This window comes from Gymnoscopelus microlampas (assembly GCF_963454915.1).
Source record: "Gymnoscopelus microlampas genome assembly, chromosome: 4".
Taxonomy (NCBI): domain Eukaryota; kingdom Metazoa; phylum Chordata; class Actinopteri; order Myctophiformes; family Myctophidae; genus Gymnoscopelus; species Gymnoscopelus microlampas.
The window spans coordinates 23,174,110-23,191,731 of record NC_139941.1 but is presented as its reverse complement, the minus strand read 5'-3'; the positions used below and the strand labels follow the sequence as shown (position 1 = coordinate 23,191,731).

General features: G+C 41.6%; 1 protein-coding gene across 1 annotated transcript in view; it reads left to right on the top strand.

Moving 5' to 3' along the window:
- Positions 1 to 15,200, top strand: part of hsd17b4 (hydroxysteroid (17-beta) dehydrogenase 4) — a 36,787-nt gene extending 21,587 nt beyond the window's left edge. The window contains exons 13-25 of the mRNA XM_084055668.1: positions 1,362 to 1,474; positions 1,620 to 1,743; positions 2,021 to 2,072; positions 2,668 to 2,739; positions 4,598 to 4,701; positions 4,821 to 4,886; positions 5,315 to 5,384; positions 8,044 to 8,150; positions 8,903 to 8,989; positions 9,783 to 9,869; positions 10,070 to 10,208; positions 12,313 to 12,440; positions 13,761 to 15,200. Coding sequence (XP_083911794.1) covers positions 1,362 to 1,474; positions 1,620 to 1,743; positions 2,021 to 2,072; positions 2,668 to 2,739; positions 4,598 to 4,701; positions 4,821 to 4,886; positions 5,315 to 5,384; positions 8,044 to 8,150; positions 8,903 to 8,989; positions 9,783 to 9,869; positions 10,070 to 10,208; positions 12,313 to 12,440; positions 13,761 to 13,850 — 1,239 coding nt within the window. The 3' untranslated portion in view covers positions 13,851 to 15,200. The remainder of the gene's footprint in view (positions 1 to 1,361; positions 1,475 to 1,619; positions 1,744 to 2,020; positions 2,073 to 2,667; positions 2,740 to 4,597; positions 4,702 to 4,820; positions 4,887 to 5,314; positions 5,385 to 8,043; positions 8,151 to 8,902; positions 8,990 to 9,782; positions 9,870 to 10,069; positions 10,209 to 12,312; positions 12,441 to 13,760) is intronic.
- The last annotated feature ends 2,422 nt before the right edge of the window (positions 15,201 to 17,622 follow it).

Genomic DNA, 17,622 nt, shown 5'->3' with positions numbered 1-17,622 from the left:
AAACATTGCATTCAGAATGAGTTGATGTTGTGTCCAACTGCAGGAACACGCAGCCTTTTGTTTAAGTATGTATCATAATTATCCTAGGGTAAATGGCGAAGATGTTGAGTAAACCTTTGTTTTTTCAATATACAATAGTTGAACTCATGGAAACCTAATCCTCATTTAAAGAATATTGACCATTGGCAATGTTCTAATTAAAGAAATAGCACTTGAATTTATTTATGACAAATTAAGAGAAATACAGCTTCCTCTTGCAGAACAAAAAATGGCTTGACATTGACTGTCAAAACTTTATTACCATTGTACTGTAAGTACCAGGGCACCTGCCTTAACCACTTGATTTTTGGTGAAAAGATTCGGTGTAGAGAGAAAAAAGGAGTGGGCGATGGAAAAAGTGGTTGGTGTGCTTCACACACAAAAGGATTAGAATATGGAGATCAAAGGTTTCTGCCCGACAGCGACGATATACTGTATCTCATTCATGGCATGAGAGCAGATCTACAGATTCAATCTCATCAAACATCAGCAGCACAGCAGGCCCCTACAGTAATATTAATACCAGTTTCCCCCATGCCATGGGCATACAGTGTCAAAATTCAGAACACTCATGGACCAAGTGTGCTTAATGGTGCTCTGCTCTCACTGTTTGGATGATCAATATCCTCCTTACTGAGTCTATGGTCAAACCATGGACTGCTTGATGTGTATGTATGCCAGTGTGTTTGGACAGGAGAACAGGGACACACACACAATGTCACCTGAAGACAAACATGGTTCCCAGCTTACTTGGTGTCGGCTTTCTGTGTGGATTATTGTGTACTGTTGCTGCTCTAGTTCGTACTACTTATTCTGCTTTTGTTTATTTCATGCCGTTGTGCCTGTTTGCCGTGTCTGCTTACTCTCTCTGGGTTGTTCAGATATTACATCTATTTCTCACACTGATTTGGATGCTGCCTTACAACATCCGCCCCCTCTGCCTCCTTTTGCTAACCTTGTGGGGACATGGCTGACCCAAGAGACCTTTTTTTTACTTGCATATTTACTTATACAAACAGTTTTTCCTGTGTGGGCTAGCTTGCTCAGCTTGTAGTCTGTGTGGTATAGTGAGGTTGTCCTCTCATGCCGGTCTATAGTTCACAACAGTACGTAGAGTGCATCAGTTTAAGTACATTCATTGCTGTGAGGTTTAAGCATTTTTGGTTGAATCATTTGCTTGGCTCTGCTATATCTGTGGAATAAGAAGAATATTCTTTATCTCAAAACTAGATATTTACTTAATACCTGGTTTTCAGAGAACATTTTGTTCATTGTGATGGTGTTTAAGACATCCAGTGAAACGTCCTCTCCTCTCCCCTCAGATGGAAGCAGTGGGACAGAAAATTTCAGACTCAACATTCACCTATTCTCACATTCAATGTATCCTCTATGCCCTGGGAGTGGGCATGTCCACCAACGACCCTGAGCATCTCAGGTATGTTTGCGAGAGTAGATATGAGATAGAAATGCTACCTTGTTGCTATTGATACTATCTATCATGCAGCATGCCTTCCTGTGCTGTGTGGCTTTGTTTAGGCCCATGAAGAATGTCATGTTTACACACTGTCATCTTTATTTAGGTTCCTGTATGAAGGCCATGAGGACTTCAGCTGCCTGCCTACCTTTGGGGTCATCCCCTCCCAGTCCGCCATGATGGATGGAGGACTGTCTTCTGTCCCTGGACTCAACATAGATTTTACACAGGTTGGACACTGAGGCTGAAATTGGGTGCGCGCGCGTGTGTGGGGTGTGTGTGTGCGCACACGTGCGTAATATGTGTATGAGCAATTAAGCATCATACTACACATTTCTGCCTTCATTTGCATATCCAGTATTATGTATCCATATGGTTTGTGTCACACAGTCCTGCACAGAAATAGATCAAACACTTTCTACTCATTACTCCAATTAGGCTTTAAGGCAGTGAGATGGCACACAATCAGCTTCACTCATACTGTGCTGTTCCCACGTTTTCTAACAGGTGTTGCATGGAGAACAGTATCTGGAACTCTACAAACCTCTGCCGACCTCAGGTATTTCCTTTTATGAACGTTCAACCTCCAAACCCAATAACAGTACATCTTTATAGATGTTACACTAAGTGGAAAGTAAAGTGTAGTGAAAATCAATTCAGGAGTCTCTGACCTTGGCCCTATTCTGTTATTCTGAGCTGTCATTCTTTGCCAAGGGTATTTGACAGGTTTGACTTATTGCCACATCTATTTTACTGATACGGCTCCTGCTTGATGAGATACAGCAGAGGAGAGGTGACCTGGTGTGGTTCAGTTAACTATGTCGTTGCCATAAGACAAGATCCTCCTCTAGTGGGCATACCTTGCAGTTCTGGTGGCTACTGGCTACTAGATCCTGACCACATCATATATCTTGGGGCCACGACACAACTAACTTATTCACACCAGGTTACCTCTCCTGATCCGTAAGGTTTGAGCTAAAGTTTATCCCGTTAGCAACAGTGAATTATATATATTGTATGTCTATGAACCTTGATACATATTGCAGTTTGCCAGATCTCGTTTCTGAATGGCGCGCTACACCTGCAACACGTTGCCCTTAACAGGAACCAAATGACTATGTGCTGTGAGTTAAATGCGATAATTGCATTTACAGGTACGCTGACCTCTCAGGCCACCGTAGCTGATGTGCTGGACAAAGGTTCTGGAGCAGTGATACTCATGGACGGTGAGTTTAAGTCCCCTTTAGTCCGCTGCAATTGTCATGTAGTAAGTAAGTAGCCTTGGGAACTTATGGTCATGTGGCCTATAGGTCAGGAACCTATCTCCTGTTTCTGTAGCGTGAGGTGGCTTGATGTAAAAGTGCATCCCCCAGCCATGATGTACAAGTACATTCCCTGGCCTGGACATGACGCAAGTATGTCACTGTCCAACCCTTGATGCTGAGTGCCACGCAGGGAGTTATTGGTTCCCATTTTTATAGTCTTTGGTTTGACCCGGCCAGGGGATTGAACTGCCGCCTCCCAATCTCAGGGCGGACACGCTAACCACAAGGCCACTGAGCTGGTGTTTTTGTCATGTAGTGCATTAATACATTTTAACATGCTCTTTCTTGAAGGTATCATTTAGAAAAAAGCTGAATGAATCCAAATTAACTCCCCATGCTTGTCTACAGGGGTTAAATAAACTCAATGTTGATATGTCTATGAGTGGTTATTTATATGCATACATTTCCTCAGAGATGGCTGAGATTAGTGCACCACTCTGCTCTATAATTAAACAGACTTGAAACAAATAACATGGGATGGCTTCCCAGAGGTTTCACCAAAGGGAAATTTCCTGCGAATGTCTGGCTATACTCTAATTATCCTGCTGAGCTGAGAGCAAGCATTTACAGGCAGTGCCGCACGTCATAAAGATGTTGGCAGAGATGTTGTCCCGCTCTGACGTACTCTTGTTTATCTTTTATGCATGTTGTATATGAGAAGGTTTACTGAAATCGACCAACCAGACATGTTGGAAGCGGTGTGGGATTGATTCCATATGATGGATGCTAATTGTCCTTTTTACAGCCAACTTCCGAAAGACAGCGTTTCTTGTGCTCTCAATTTGCAATTAACGTGTTCTAATGGGATGAGGTTGCACAGGAAGCAGTCTTTTTTTATTGCGTTTATGGGCCCTTATAGAGAAGCAGCTAAGCGGTAGTCCCATCTGTTGTGTATCAGCGTCCCCGAAGTAATTGCTTGACTCAAACGATCCATTGTATAATAAATAGGCAGTTAATATCTAAATTGGTCGATTTCCTTGCAATTATTTTTTACAATCTGTTGTCAAAGAAAAAGAGTTGGGCTCTCTCAGCTTTCTCCACAGCAACTTAAGGGGTTATTCTATGTACATTACAGACAGTAGAAATGTCCCCCAGGGGTCTATACTTCCTTCCTTTCTCCCTCTACACCAAATCTTGTTGCCGGAAATAGCAGTAATGTGATGCATTGTGGGCTTGTAGATCTGCTATTGTCACCGAATAAGGCTCACGACCAACAAACAAATGAGATTCAGAGTGTCTGGTAGTGATAAAAGGTATGTGCTCAAACATGGGTAAAAATGGATTCTACTATGTTCCCACCAAAATGTAGAATGACCTTCCAAAAGACATAAAGGTTCTCGACTCCCTACCCAAACTCAAAACTAACATAAAGGAACCCCTGCCCTCAAAATACAAGTGAACATGCAGTAGTTTAACTCATCTTGATGGTAGAATCCTCTCCCCCCCCCCCGCCTCAGCCCTCCTTTCTATGTAAATATACCTTATGATTCTACTGAGCTTTTTTGCAATATATTTTGTGTTGTGTTTGTATTGTACTGTATGTGTCATGTATTATTCATGAATTGAGTACAATGGACCACAATGGAAACAAGCTTTTTGTGTTATTCTTTTAGCATAACCTTCGACGGTTTTACCTGTACTGTTAATCGAAAAATAGTTTTAATAAAGTATTCAATCAATCAATCAATCAATTCTATGATGAATGAGTTTTTGGCCATGCCATCCCATGCTAAATGAACACCGCTGTGCTTCTCTACAGTGAACACATACAGTGGGGGGGAGCTGGTGTGCTACAACCAGTGGTCAGTGTTTGTGGTTGGAGCCGGCGGCTTCGGTGGCAAGAGAACGTCCGAGAAAGCCAAGGTATTCATACAGCTTTTATTCACTGTTTTCTGTTTGATGTTTTACACAGGTGAGGTGTCTTACAGATTGTGCACAGACTTACATTTATTTATTTGTTTGTATGTTTTATTTATTTCCAGGCCCTAGTGCCTCCTCCTAATAGGGCACCTGATGCTGTGGTGACTGACACTACTACAAGAGACCAGGTATGTTTGTGTGTTTTGTTGTGGATATTGTACACAGTCCCAAACGTCAAGTCGCGGCCAAGTTTTGAGTCGAAGGGTTTTGGTGCTCAACTGTACAGTAGTGTACAGTAGTGTATATATAAGTACATAAATAAATAAAACCACCCGAATAGGACACCGGAGCACTCATTAAGTTTGCACATTTACTGCATTATTAAGTAGAATCGGACTCTGCTTGTCTGCCTGACTCCGAGGAAGACGCTTGTCAAAACGTCAGTCACTCCCTGCAATAGTGTGTCTTATTTGGGGTATTCTATTTGAAGTGCCCAGGTAAAAAGTTTTTGCGTGTATATTGTAGACAGTTTTTTTGTATGCAGTATATTGTTGTATGTTGTATAAAGCTCACCAGCATTTATTTTCTGTGTGGTTTATTTCCTGTGTGGTTGCAGGCCGCCCTGTACCGTCTGAGCGGGGACTGGAACCCTCTCCATATAGACCCCAGTTTTGCTGCCATGGGAGGTGAGGCTATCTGGCTAAAGCTTTTTGAAACACCTGGTTTGATGTGACCAAACCCAGGAAAGATTCTCTTGACGCGTTTGTTACCAACGGACGTTGTTTCGTTTGACTAATAGCATCACAAGACAGGAGCTATTTTAAGACTGGATATGTTTGATGGTCATTCAATGTCCAAGGCCATTTTACAGGTAATTTATTTGAACTTTCTAGTGTTCCAACTGTAGGAGGAATTGATTGCACTCTAAAAACGCTAACCATTAAAGTGCTATGGTGCTTTGTTGTAACCTAATTCCTAAAAGTCCCTAATTTTGCCAAGGTTCCTCACTGAGGCACTGAGCCATGCTATTTTTGTTGAGCCATTTGTTGTAATTTGTGCAAAAACCTTTGTTTTGGAGATAAGTCTGCTTTAAGGAGATTGGGTATAAGATTCTGAAGATAAGTATTACTATCATTGTTGATTTATTTTTACCGGACCCTGGGGGACTGGCCTATAATAGATGGCAACTGGCTGTGATAATAACACATATGATGCAAAATGGCGCAACGTTAATGACCCAAAATGATGGTTGTCACCCGCAAATGACATAGTGAAAAGGATGCAAAAAAGTGTTGCCCGTTGGATGAGTGGTTCCCCGGAACCGGTCTGCTCCGAACTGGCAGGTACAGGCCTGCACTAGTATTTAAAATATTCCCTGGATCTATGTATATATGTCTGACTCTCCTTCGTATATCTTGAGAACCATTCATCCAATTGACTTAACACTTGGTGGGTGTACAGTTATGATCCAAAGGATTGCAGTGTCGAGGGTGAAAGCGATTGGATGCAGAAGCAGCCCGCTCCGAACAGCCACCCATTGCGAATGGTCCATTATTTAACTAATGTTAGAGCATCACTCCCACTCTGTCTTGCTCTGCATTTTAGAACTCGGTACATTCAGCTGTTTACAGTAGTTTCACCGATGGAGAAGTGAAGTCGAGCAGGAAAGTTGTTAAACAAAAACATATTTGATTTATGTTTGAAATAATGACACAACTTCCAGTCCTGCTACCAGAACAAAGAGGTTAGTTGGCTGGTTGTATCCAGGGTCCAGCTGAACTACACTTGCCTTCACTTATTATCGCCAAGTCTATGCTACAATACGTTGCTGTCCTAGTGTTTTATTTTTTTCTCCCTTGGGATAGGATCAGCTTGTGCTACCGCTGTGTAAATGGTAAACATTGTAATTGGAAGCAGCAGAGTGCACATAAAGATGACTTTGTGGAGTGTATACCCTCTCCACACAGTGACGAATGCGTTGAGAAAACCTAGATGGTATCTCTCCAGGGCAGGGATGACAGATTGCATGTGACAGCACAAGACACCTGGTGAACGTATAGGGAGAGACAAGACATCCTCACCATATCCGTCAAACTGACGTTAGCCAGGCGAGCACCTGAGATCGTCTGAAACAAACAATGACTTAAGCCATTAAGACTGGGAAAGCATGATCTGTGTCGTTTTTTTATTTCTTTGGCTATTCAAAAATAGCAGCTATCTGCTATTTTTGAAAATGTGTGCAAATCTTTGAATATATATATTTTTTAAAGGAACATTTGTAACTAAAATCTTTTTTTCTGGGGATTCTACAAATGTGTTCTAAATCCTAACAGTGTTTTTTTTTTTTTAAACGTATATAGGGGGTGTTACTCAAACTTTTTCATGTCAAGGACCCCCAAAATGATATGTATTTGGCAGCGAACCCCCATCTAAAAATATTTTTTTCCAGGGACCCCCAGAAGCAAAGTATATATATATATTCAAAGACTTGCACACATTTTCACAATTTTCTTTCAATATCTTCTATTTTTTAATAGCCAAAGAAATCCAAAATAACACAGATGGGTATCCCGGATTGAATGCGTTAATGTCGTGTAGGGAAGCAACGTGGCGTTTGGGGACATGGCGCACACAAGGACCTTTTCACATTTATAAGAGCAGCCTGACGCAGAGCTGTGCTCAAGTCCCAATGCAAAGACCAGACGGAATCCCATTCATCATCTCGAGTTAAGAGAAGACGCCTTTAATGTCACTGTCTTGGGAATGGGATTCTGCATTATGACTTAACCACTTAGTTGAACGGGGTCCCCCAGGGCTCTATGCCACTGTTTCCCAAACAGTGGGTTGGGACCCATCTGTGGGTCCGGACCAAAAAGTAAATAAATATCCCTTTTTTTCCCCTTCTCCTATACATTTTGTTTTAATTATTATTAGTTCATTTATAAAAAAGGTAAAATTTTCATGGATTAGAAACAAATTCAATGTTTCTTCAAAAGAACTTCATACATGAAAAAATGTAAGTCAAAGAAATTCCATTAATTAGAAAACAAATGTTTAAAGAAGTAGTGAAAACAGCTGATCCACAAGCTTGTAGATCTGCTATTTTCACTAGTTTGGGTCCCGGGAAAACTTTGAACTTCCGGGCTAAAACGTTTGGGAACCACTGCTCTACACTACAGTAGGTCCGTTTGTATTTTCCCGCCTGCTTGTAAGATCTTCTATTTTCAAGGCAGAATAGGCTCGCCCCAGAATAGGGTAGCTAGGGTTCATGTGGTTCAAATTGCACCTTGAATGTCTGCATTATGACTTAAGCTGTACATTACTTATGTAATAATCGTTGGACAGGTTTCAAGGCTCCCATCCTGCATGGCCTGTGCTCGTTTGGCTTTGCTGCAAGACATGTCCTCAAGCAGTATGCCGACAATGACCCGTCCAGATTCAAGGCTATCAAGGTAATGTAGACAGACATTGCCTGCAATTACCTGAGTTATCTCCAGTTATATACATTGTGCGTGTACACACACACACACACACACACACACACACACACACACACACACACACACACACACACACACACACACACACACACACACACACACACACACACACACACACACACACACACTTACTGTAACGACTTCTGTAGAATAGACCAGTGGTTCAAGCCATGACCCTCCAGAATAATCATATTTGAACTGAGGACCCCCCATCCTGATAAGCATTTGGAATGTAGGGGTTGAGGCATTACATTTAATTTGACTCGGTTCCACATAAAAATATTGTGAATGTAGCAGATCTACAAGCTCACAACGCCTTGTGTTGCGAGGTGCTGTGAGCTTGTAGATCTGCTTTTTTCTTTTTGCCTCTTACATTATTGGAAAATTTGGCCAATGTTTGAGCAGCTTTTATTGAATAGTTTGTTGTTTACTTTTGACGCTATTAAAAGGCCCTAAAAGTCCTTAAATTGTCACTTCACTGTCATCTGGGGACACACCCCCAAAATCATGTGGGGACCCTCCTGGGGGGGTCCCGACGCACAGGTTGAGAACCACTGCACTAGACTGTATGTATAGACTGTCTGTAGAATGTGAACACACTCATTTTACCCAATAGTATTCTACATTCAAGTTTATTGTGTTCACGTTACATTTTTTAATCACTGTTCTAACGCCGTCTTTGGTCCCTTGCCTCTCTAATCCAGGTTCGCTTCGTGAAGCCTGTACTGCCAGGCCAAAGTCTACAGACTGAGATGTGGAAGGAAGGGAACCGGATTCACCTCCAGTGCAAGGTAAGGTAACGTTGTCTAGTTTAGTTTTGTCAATTTGAACGTGTGAATGTTACTATTTCAGGTCCAGACTGTGCTTGAATTAAGCAATATTACACGAGATGGTGTGCCTTAACGCATTCCATCCGGGAACGCATCTGTGTCATTTTAGATTTTAGCTATAACCATTATTTTATACTTTGGGTCTTTGGCTATTCAAAAATAGCAGATCTACAGGCTCAGATCTACAAGCACTGCTACGAGCTTGTAGATCTGCATTTTTTGAAAAGTCGTAAAAATGTGTGCAAATCTTTGAATATATATTTTTTAAAGCAAACATTTGTAAAATATTTTGTTCCAGGGACCTCCAGAAGCAAAGATTTGAGTTACAAATGTTCGCTTTAAAGAATATATATTCAAAAATGTGCACACATTTTCACAATTTAAAAAGAAATAGCTCATAGAGCGAGCTTGTTTATCTGCTATTTTTGAGTAGCCAAAAGAAATCTAAAATGACAGAGATGCGTTCCCGGATTGAATGGGTTAAGGTCATGACAGTGATGTGGTCGGAATCTCGAAAGCTTTCGCGGCCCACCCATCTGACCACTTATCCCGCAGCCGATGGGCTGCCCCCGTGTTAAGTGGTCAGATGGGTGGGCCCACGTGCGTTTTCCGAGCCTGTTTATTGTAATGATTTTATTTTAATGATCAATCAGTAGATAATGTGCCGACTTAAAGCTCACCGTGAGCTTATTGAGAAGCACTGCACTGCACTACAGTATGTGTCTCTGTGATGCTCTGTATTCTGTCCATCCAGGTTAAAGAGACTGATGCTGTGGTGCTGTCTGGGGCTTATGTGGATTTACATGGAACACCAGAGGCTTCGCCAGAGGACCTGACTCAAGTATGTCAGGCTGAAAATAAACCATTCTGTTGCTTCCTTCTGTCTTTGTCTGTCTTTCTGTCTTTTTTCAGATGCTTCCGCTGCTCATTTTTTCTTGTAACTTCTTTCTCTGTGTAAATATCGGAGACCAAAATATAACAAATGTTGGCAGCATTATATGAAATGCTCTCAAAATGTGGTGAATTTCCTCCTCTCTGTAGGCAGGGGGCCTTCAGAGTGAGCTGGTGTTCGCAGAGATTGGCCGTCGCATTAAAGACTCGGGTTCAGAGCTGGTGAAGAAGGTCAACACTGTGTTCGGCTGGGAGATCACCAAAGATGGCAAGACCGTGGCTCAGTGGAGTAAGTTGAGTGGGTGCATAGTGGGCGAATATAACTTCCTCTCCTATCAAAAAGGTTCATTAAAAGGTTATTATACCAGGAATTTAGTTTGGCTCAGGATGCCTTGAAAGCATTACATAAAATGTTACTCTTTTAACTCATTGACTGCCAGAGTTAAACATCATCTATGGCTGCCCTTGCCAGCGATTCTGAGCGTTTTCACTAACCTTTGAAACATCATAGAATATTTATAATATATTCTTCACAGCGATCCACCCACCAATCGCTTTAAAAGACGTCGGGGGTCGGGGGGGGGGGGGGGCGGGGGGCTCTTTTGTTGTGATCACGTGATCTTTCGCTGTGGTCTTCATCATCATCATCATGATTCCAGGGTCCCCACGGTCATGAAATTCCTGGAAATATTTTGAAATAAATTAAAAAAAAATCCAGTACTGGAAAAGGTTTGGAATTGATCAAAGGTCCTGGAATTTATCAAGGGTCCTGGAAAAATATTTGGCTATGCATTGTTTTTGGGTATTGATTTTTTTTGATACAAAACATTTTCATAAACATGTATAACATTACACGAAATATGTAACAGAAGTAGTTTTTCGTCGAACAGGCTGTGTAACACCCCATCCGCACTGCCAGTGATGCGACGTGACGCGAAGCGAGCGGGCGATGAAATCTCATCAAAATACATGTTTTTGAATGAGATTGTCCTTACCTACCACGAGCGACAACAAACCGTGCAACGGCGTCGTCCACCCCTCCTATTTTCGCTCGCAGGGTCACTATGCCCTAATTTTGCGCGAAATGTTGAATGAAATTGTACTATTTTATATTCTATGCTTTATTTTTGCTACACTGCCTATCTTTGGGCATTGTACATAGGAGTAAGAGACACATTATTGCGCTGAATGATTGTTTTATTGGCCTGGAAATTGGGCTAAATATTCTGGAAAAGTTTTGGAAAAGTTTTGGAAATTCATTGCTAAAAATGTGTGGGGACCCTGTGATTCACAGGCTGCGCAATAGCGTAAACCATTGAAAACACCACACACTCGTCAACTCATCATTGTTAGTGTGAGCCTCGGGCCAACTGACAAGTGTACTCGTCAGTGGCAGTCAATGAGTTAAGGTAGGATTGCTGACAGAGCACATCATTCTGTGCAAGTCGGCCATCCAGCTTTAATCGTGTCGTGTCGCATATATTTAATTTGTTTACTTATAATGCAGCATCTTTGCATGGGAATGACCAAATGAGTAGATCACACTCTTGAAGCTTGGAGGGTTTTATGACACTTACAGCTTGATGTAGTCTCTTAATTGCTACACCAATACTATGGCAACAGTGAAACCAGCCGCATTCTGACTATAGCCTCTTGAAGCCAATCTCAAATGTCATAGAGTTTTGCAGCAGAGTGACATAGAAATATCAAGGCAACCAGTACCTTTGCCTTTTAACTCATTAACTGAAACATGAGAGGAGAAAGGGAGACAAACGTTGTACACTTTTGACATTTTTACTGCGTGGCTCCTCAGAGGCAAGCCGTCTGAAGAGGGTCTGTGTGTGTCGGGAGCTAATCTCACAAACCGCTGGACCGATCAGTACCAGAATTCTTGTGCAACAATGCCAGTAGTCCACAGAAATACATCCACACATTTTTTTCCACATACGATACCATTTCACTTATATTCCTATAATGGGAAGTCAAAGGGCTTCTGATTGGGCAGAAACCTTATAATAATAATACATCAGACTTAAATGCGCTTTTCTTAGTACCCAAAGTCGCTTTACAAAACAGCTTAAAATAAACAATTTTATTACCTTGACCAAATTTGGAGTAATAAAGTAATGACTGAGATCCACATGGAGCCACGCTGTTAGCACATGGATACAAAGATCCAGATGATCATTCTTTTTTTCCCCTTTTCTCTTTTGAACAGACGGTAAACACAAATGGGGCACTCCAAAAAGTCTTTGTCTTCCTGCAAAGTGGATAGATTCTACCTGGGGAAAACAATTTTGCTTTACAGGAGACTCCTCATGTTTTATTCTCATCTCATCTCTGTCCTTCCTCCCTTTCTGTTCTCTCTCTCCCCTGTGTGCATCTGCCAACAGCCATTGATCTGAAGAGCGGCACCGGTGCCTTGCATAAAGGCCCGTACAGCGGCCAAGTGGACGTGACGTTCACAGTGTCGGATGGCGACTTCATGGAGGTGGTGCAGGGAACGATCAACCCCCAGAAGGTAACAAACGAGCGAGTGCAACTACGCCATCCCTCAGTCACATTGATGATGACACGGCTCATTAAACGCCACCTTGAGTGGCTTCTCAGTAATGGAAGCTTTTGACATGTGTGAACTGAACGGCCCGGAAATTAAAAAAATATTTTTTACGGCATGGCTGTGAAAGAGGTAGCTTTCTGTAAGAGGGTCTGTCCGGAGCTGATCTCCAGCTAAAATGATTAGAAGATCAGAATCACTGTTCACATACCGTATGTTTTGAATCACTTATAATGGAAGTCAAAGTGGCGTGGATGACGACGTCTTCGGCTAGAATCTGTCAGAGCCAAGTCTAAGCCATGCCCTTATTGGATACAGTCTTGTATTTCTAAAAATACAATAATCAGTGAGTGAACCAAACAAAAAAAGTGAGCAAAAGGGAACATGAATACACCCTCATTCTCTAAAGAGAGAGGTGATGTCAAAGCGCGGGCAAGACACTACATATCGTTCTAGTCCGATCTAATGGAGACAAAGTGATTTTGAAGAACCTGTCATTTAATTTTAATGATTTTCCCAGGGTTTTGTCATGTCAGATAAAGAAACACTGAAAGTAATGATGTCTCGGACTCTGTTCTGAAAGCACTCTGCGCTCCAATAATCAATCTGCTGGTACTTGTTATGGCCGTCCTGTCCCCCCCCTGTGACAGGAAGCAGACGTCGCCGTGTGCAGAATTTATATGCATCCAGTAGCGCTGGATGTGCTTCTGAGAGTGCTTGATATTGATCGGAGGGCACTGTGTGCGCACTCTTGTAGTGCGCCGCAAGGCCTCGATGATGGGACCTTTCCCCAGACTCTTCAGCAAACTCAGAATAACGACTGTGAAAGCCTTGAAATGGAGATGCATGACAAAAATTAGAGGGTGCAGTTGACAACTGTTTCCATAAATGTCATCCAAGGTCATGATAGCCGTCACATTCTGATTGATTCTAGCCCATACACGCTGTTTCCACAGTAGTTAAGTTTGAAAGAAGGAAAGCGAGAGAGATTCTTTTCTTCTTTTTTTTCTGGAAATTTTGATTCTCACTTACAGTAGGTGCCTTGCTCTTGACATTGAGAATATGACTGATGTATTACATTATTGTTCTGTTGCTGAACGAGCAAGAGTCAAACATAAAAAACTTGCTTTGGCATTTCTATGATGGGCCAACCGGAGGCCATTTGGCACCATTACCTCCCACCACCTGTCCAATAAAAATATAAACTGCACTGTTAAGTAGTGAGAGCATGACTCTGTAAGAATAAATGTGAGTGAAATGCCCTTTTTCCCCTCTTCCTCCCAGGCATTCTTAGCTGGCAAACTGAAGATCCGAGGGAACATCATGAAGAGCCAGAAACTTGAGGTCATCCTCAAAGATTATGCCAAGCTGTGAGCTCCTCAAACCGACTACTCTGTCAACATCCTGAAACAAACGGGGATGGCGCTTATGGCTTCCTTCCTTCCATCCTCTCCTGTTTTGATGAGCGACATTACATTTTTTGGCCTTTCAACAGAAACACATTGTAAATGATACCATATACATATACTTCCGTGTGTTGACTTAATGAGATGTGAAAAGATACTTAATGTAGATTATCTTTGATGCCGTTTTTAAAGATGTCATGATGTTTTGAAGAGAAGGCAGAGGAGTGCAAATGGAAGTTGGAGTTGAGCACATGGCTGGAATTTTGTTTCAACCCTAACAGCCATTATTCTCTGATAAAATGTGAACTCACGCTTGCCTTTGAAAATTCTAATGTGAACCCATGTGCGGGTCTTTTATAGATTTCCTCTTGTCACTTACTGGTGTAAAAATGGCATGAGATGTCCCAGAGATGTCGCATAATTGTCCATGTTTGCAATGCATAATGAGGATGGCTTCTTTGTTTTGACAGCCCTAGGGTACATATCTCTTGGTTTGGCAGTCCAAGCGAGGAGGCAATCCAAGCGAGGAGCCAAAACTCTTGTTGAAAGTATAAAAAGCGAGGAGGCAAAACAATTGTTGAAAGTGTAAAATAGCATTTACTTGTTGACTAGAAACATGTCATCTTCGTTTGTCATTTACACGGTTTGGTTAATGCATCATTACTAATATAATATACAGCTGTCCATGATGTTAGACAGTTTATATTTGATACTGTAATCATTAAAATACTTATTTTTTTTCCAGACACTTTAATGAATTGATTGTGATAGTATAATTTAATTAACAGAATGCCAGTGGCATTGCCAGAAGTGGCAATTACAATAAATGAAATTAATTACCTAAACTAAGCTTTAATTTTATGAATACTTGTTTTCTTTGGCGTTGATGTTGGTCATTTTATCATTTCTTTGCCACTTAAGACAGGTGACTAGAAATGGAATGTCAAGATGAGTGGTGAAACTAATGGGCAATAATGTCAGAAATATGTATCAGATATTTTCTAATAAATCCCAACCAATCATGAGCTGCTGTTGACATGGCAATTAATGTCTCCAAATTTGTAACATTTATGGTCAGCTTAACACAAAGGAAAATCTGTCCTCTGGATGAATTACTCACATGTTTTACTTAAAGGACGACTTCACCGATTTTCAACCTATCTTCATATAATTGGTCCTCACTAATACTCATGATAAAATGGTACCATTTTGTTTCTACTTGGTCTGTGTCTCATAGGAGGGCTGTGGACAGTCCAGAAACCTGTCACCAGTGACATCATCGTTAGGCATGATTTTTTTTTCCAACAAGATTTCACATTTTTTATTTAGATTTTTATTAACACGAGAGCAATGGCTTCTTTTATTGCATTGCAACTTTCCAGGAATAGAAAGCCTGCGGTTTCTATTAGCTTGGATTCCTCATTGATGATGTCACTGGTGACAGGTTTCTGAACAGCCCTCCTCTGAGACACAGACCGAGTAGAAAGAAATTGTACCATTTTATCATGAGTATTAGTGAGGACCAAATATATGAAGATAGGTTGAAAATCGGTGAAGTTGTCCTTTTAACTAAGTAGTAAGGCGGAAATATGCAGTTTTCAATACACGATAGTGCACTTGGTGATACAAGCGTGAAATTTGGCACAGATGTCCTTCATATGACCCTAATTGATAATCAACCTCTGGCCACGCAAAAATCCTAAGATTTCAAGATGGCCACCACCATTTTTCAAAATGGCTGCAACTGGGCAAACATTTTGGACTATATCACTTTGCTGGTGCTGTAAATCTTTGATTTCCCCCTTATTTTAATATAGGAGAATATGTTCTGAAGGTATTTCTACCAAGTAAGATAAAAAAATAACTAGAAAAAGTGCTCCTCGGAGCACAACTCTCCGCTGTTGGGAATGTTGGGAATGTTCTATCTGTATAAGTGTCCTATCCGTCCTGTCTGTATAAGTGTCCTATCCCTCCTGTCTGTATAAGTGTCCTATCCGTCCTGTCTATGTAAGTGTCCTATCCGTCCTGTCTGTGTAAGTGTCCTATCCGTCCTGTCTGTGTAAGTGTCCGATCCAATTGTTACAGTATCCGCCATATCTCAACCATTTCGTGATTGTTCCTGTCTTACCTCACTCTTACCAGACTTGTGTTGGGAATGTTCTAATTCTTATGTTCTAACTGTCCTATCCATCCTGTCTGTATAAGTGTCCGATCCGTCCTGTCTGTATAAGTGTCCTATCCGTCTGTATAAGTGTCCTATCCGTCTTGTCTGTATAAGTGTCCTATCCGTCCTGTCTGTATACTTACTGTAAGTGTCCTATCCGTCCTGTCTGTATACTGTAAGTGTCCTATCCGTCCTGTCTGTGTAAGTGTCATATCCCTCCTGTCTATGTAAGTGTCCTATCCGTCCTGTCTGTGTAAGTGTTCTATCCGTCCTGTCTGTATAAGTGTCCTATCCGTCCTGTCTGTATAAGTGTCCTATCCGTCCTGTCTGTATAAGTGTCCTATCCGTCCTGTCTGTGTACTGTAAGTGTCCTATCCGTCTGTGTAAGTGTCATATCCCTCCTGTCTATATAAGTGTCCTATCTGTCCTTCCTGTCTTACCTCACTTTGACAGTGGCAAAGACACTGTCAAAGTGACGCCATGTATTTATACAGTATTTCACCGTATTGTCACGTGTCACGTGAGGCTTGACCAATCGGTGTGTCATATTTAGAAAGTGAAAACAATACTCTCCTGCGGAGAGTAATAATAATAATAACTAGAAAAAGTGCTCCTCGGAGCACAACTCTCCGCCAGAAGACTTGTGTTGGTTCGAAGGTCGCGAAGGTCGCTATCCCTCTTGTATATGTAAGTGTCCTATCCATCCTGTCTGGGTAAGTGTCCTCTTCCGTTCATTCTGTGTAAGTGTCCTATCCCTCCTGTCCTATCCGTCCTGTCTATGTAAGTGTCATATCCCTCCTGTCTATATAAGTGTCCTATCTGTCCTATCTGTCCAATAAGACAGATAGGAACAATTGGACCGCGACTACTTGACTACTTCCGGTTCGAAGGTCTGGGAGTGAGCTAGTGGCCGGATTTTCGGTATTGGAATCTGGCTTATCACAGTGACACATGTATTTATAGGTCGCTATCCCTCTTGTATATGTAAGTGTCCTATCCAACCTGTCTGGGTAAGTGTCCTCTTCCGTTCTGTCTGTGTGAGTGTCCTATCCCTCCTGTCTGTATAAGTGTCCTATGTCATATCCCTCCTGTCTATATAAATGTCCTATCTGTCCTATCTGCCAATTATGTATCAGCCATGCAGCCATTTCATGGTTCCCGTCTTACCTCACTCTGACAGTGGCGGAGACACTGTCAGAGTGATGCCATGTATATATAGGCCCGGTGGCGTCACTAGCCAATCAGATCACAGTATTTCACGTGTCACGTGAGGCTTGACCAATCGGTGTGTCATGTTTAGAAAGTGAAAACGCAGTGATAACAATACTCTCCTGGCGGAGAGTAATAATATTAGGTTCCAATATGGCGGCATATTTTCCAATATGGCTGCCGATAAATTGCATAAATGTACATTCACATGAGCTTGTAGCACATGTATTTGTATTAATTACCATACACAGAATCAATTTATAGCACATTTTAAAGTGATTTGGTAGCTTTTTAATGACCGGGGAACAGACTTTTCAATATGTTCACCAATAAACACAAAAACCTTTGTTTTCTCAAACCGGTGCTG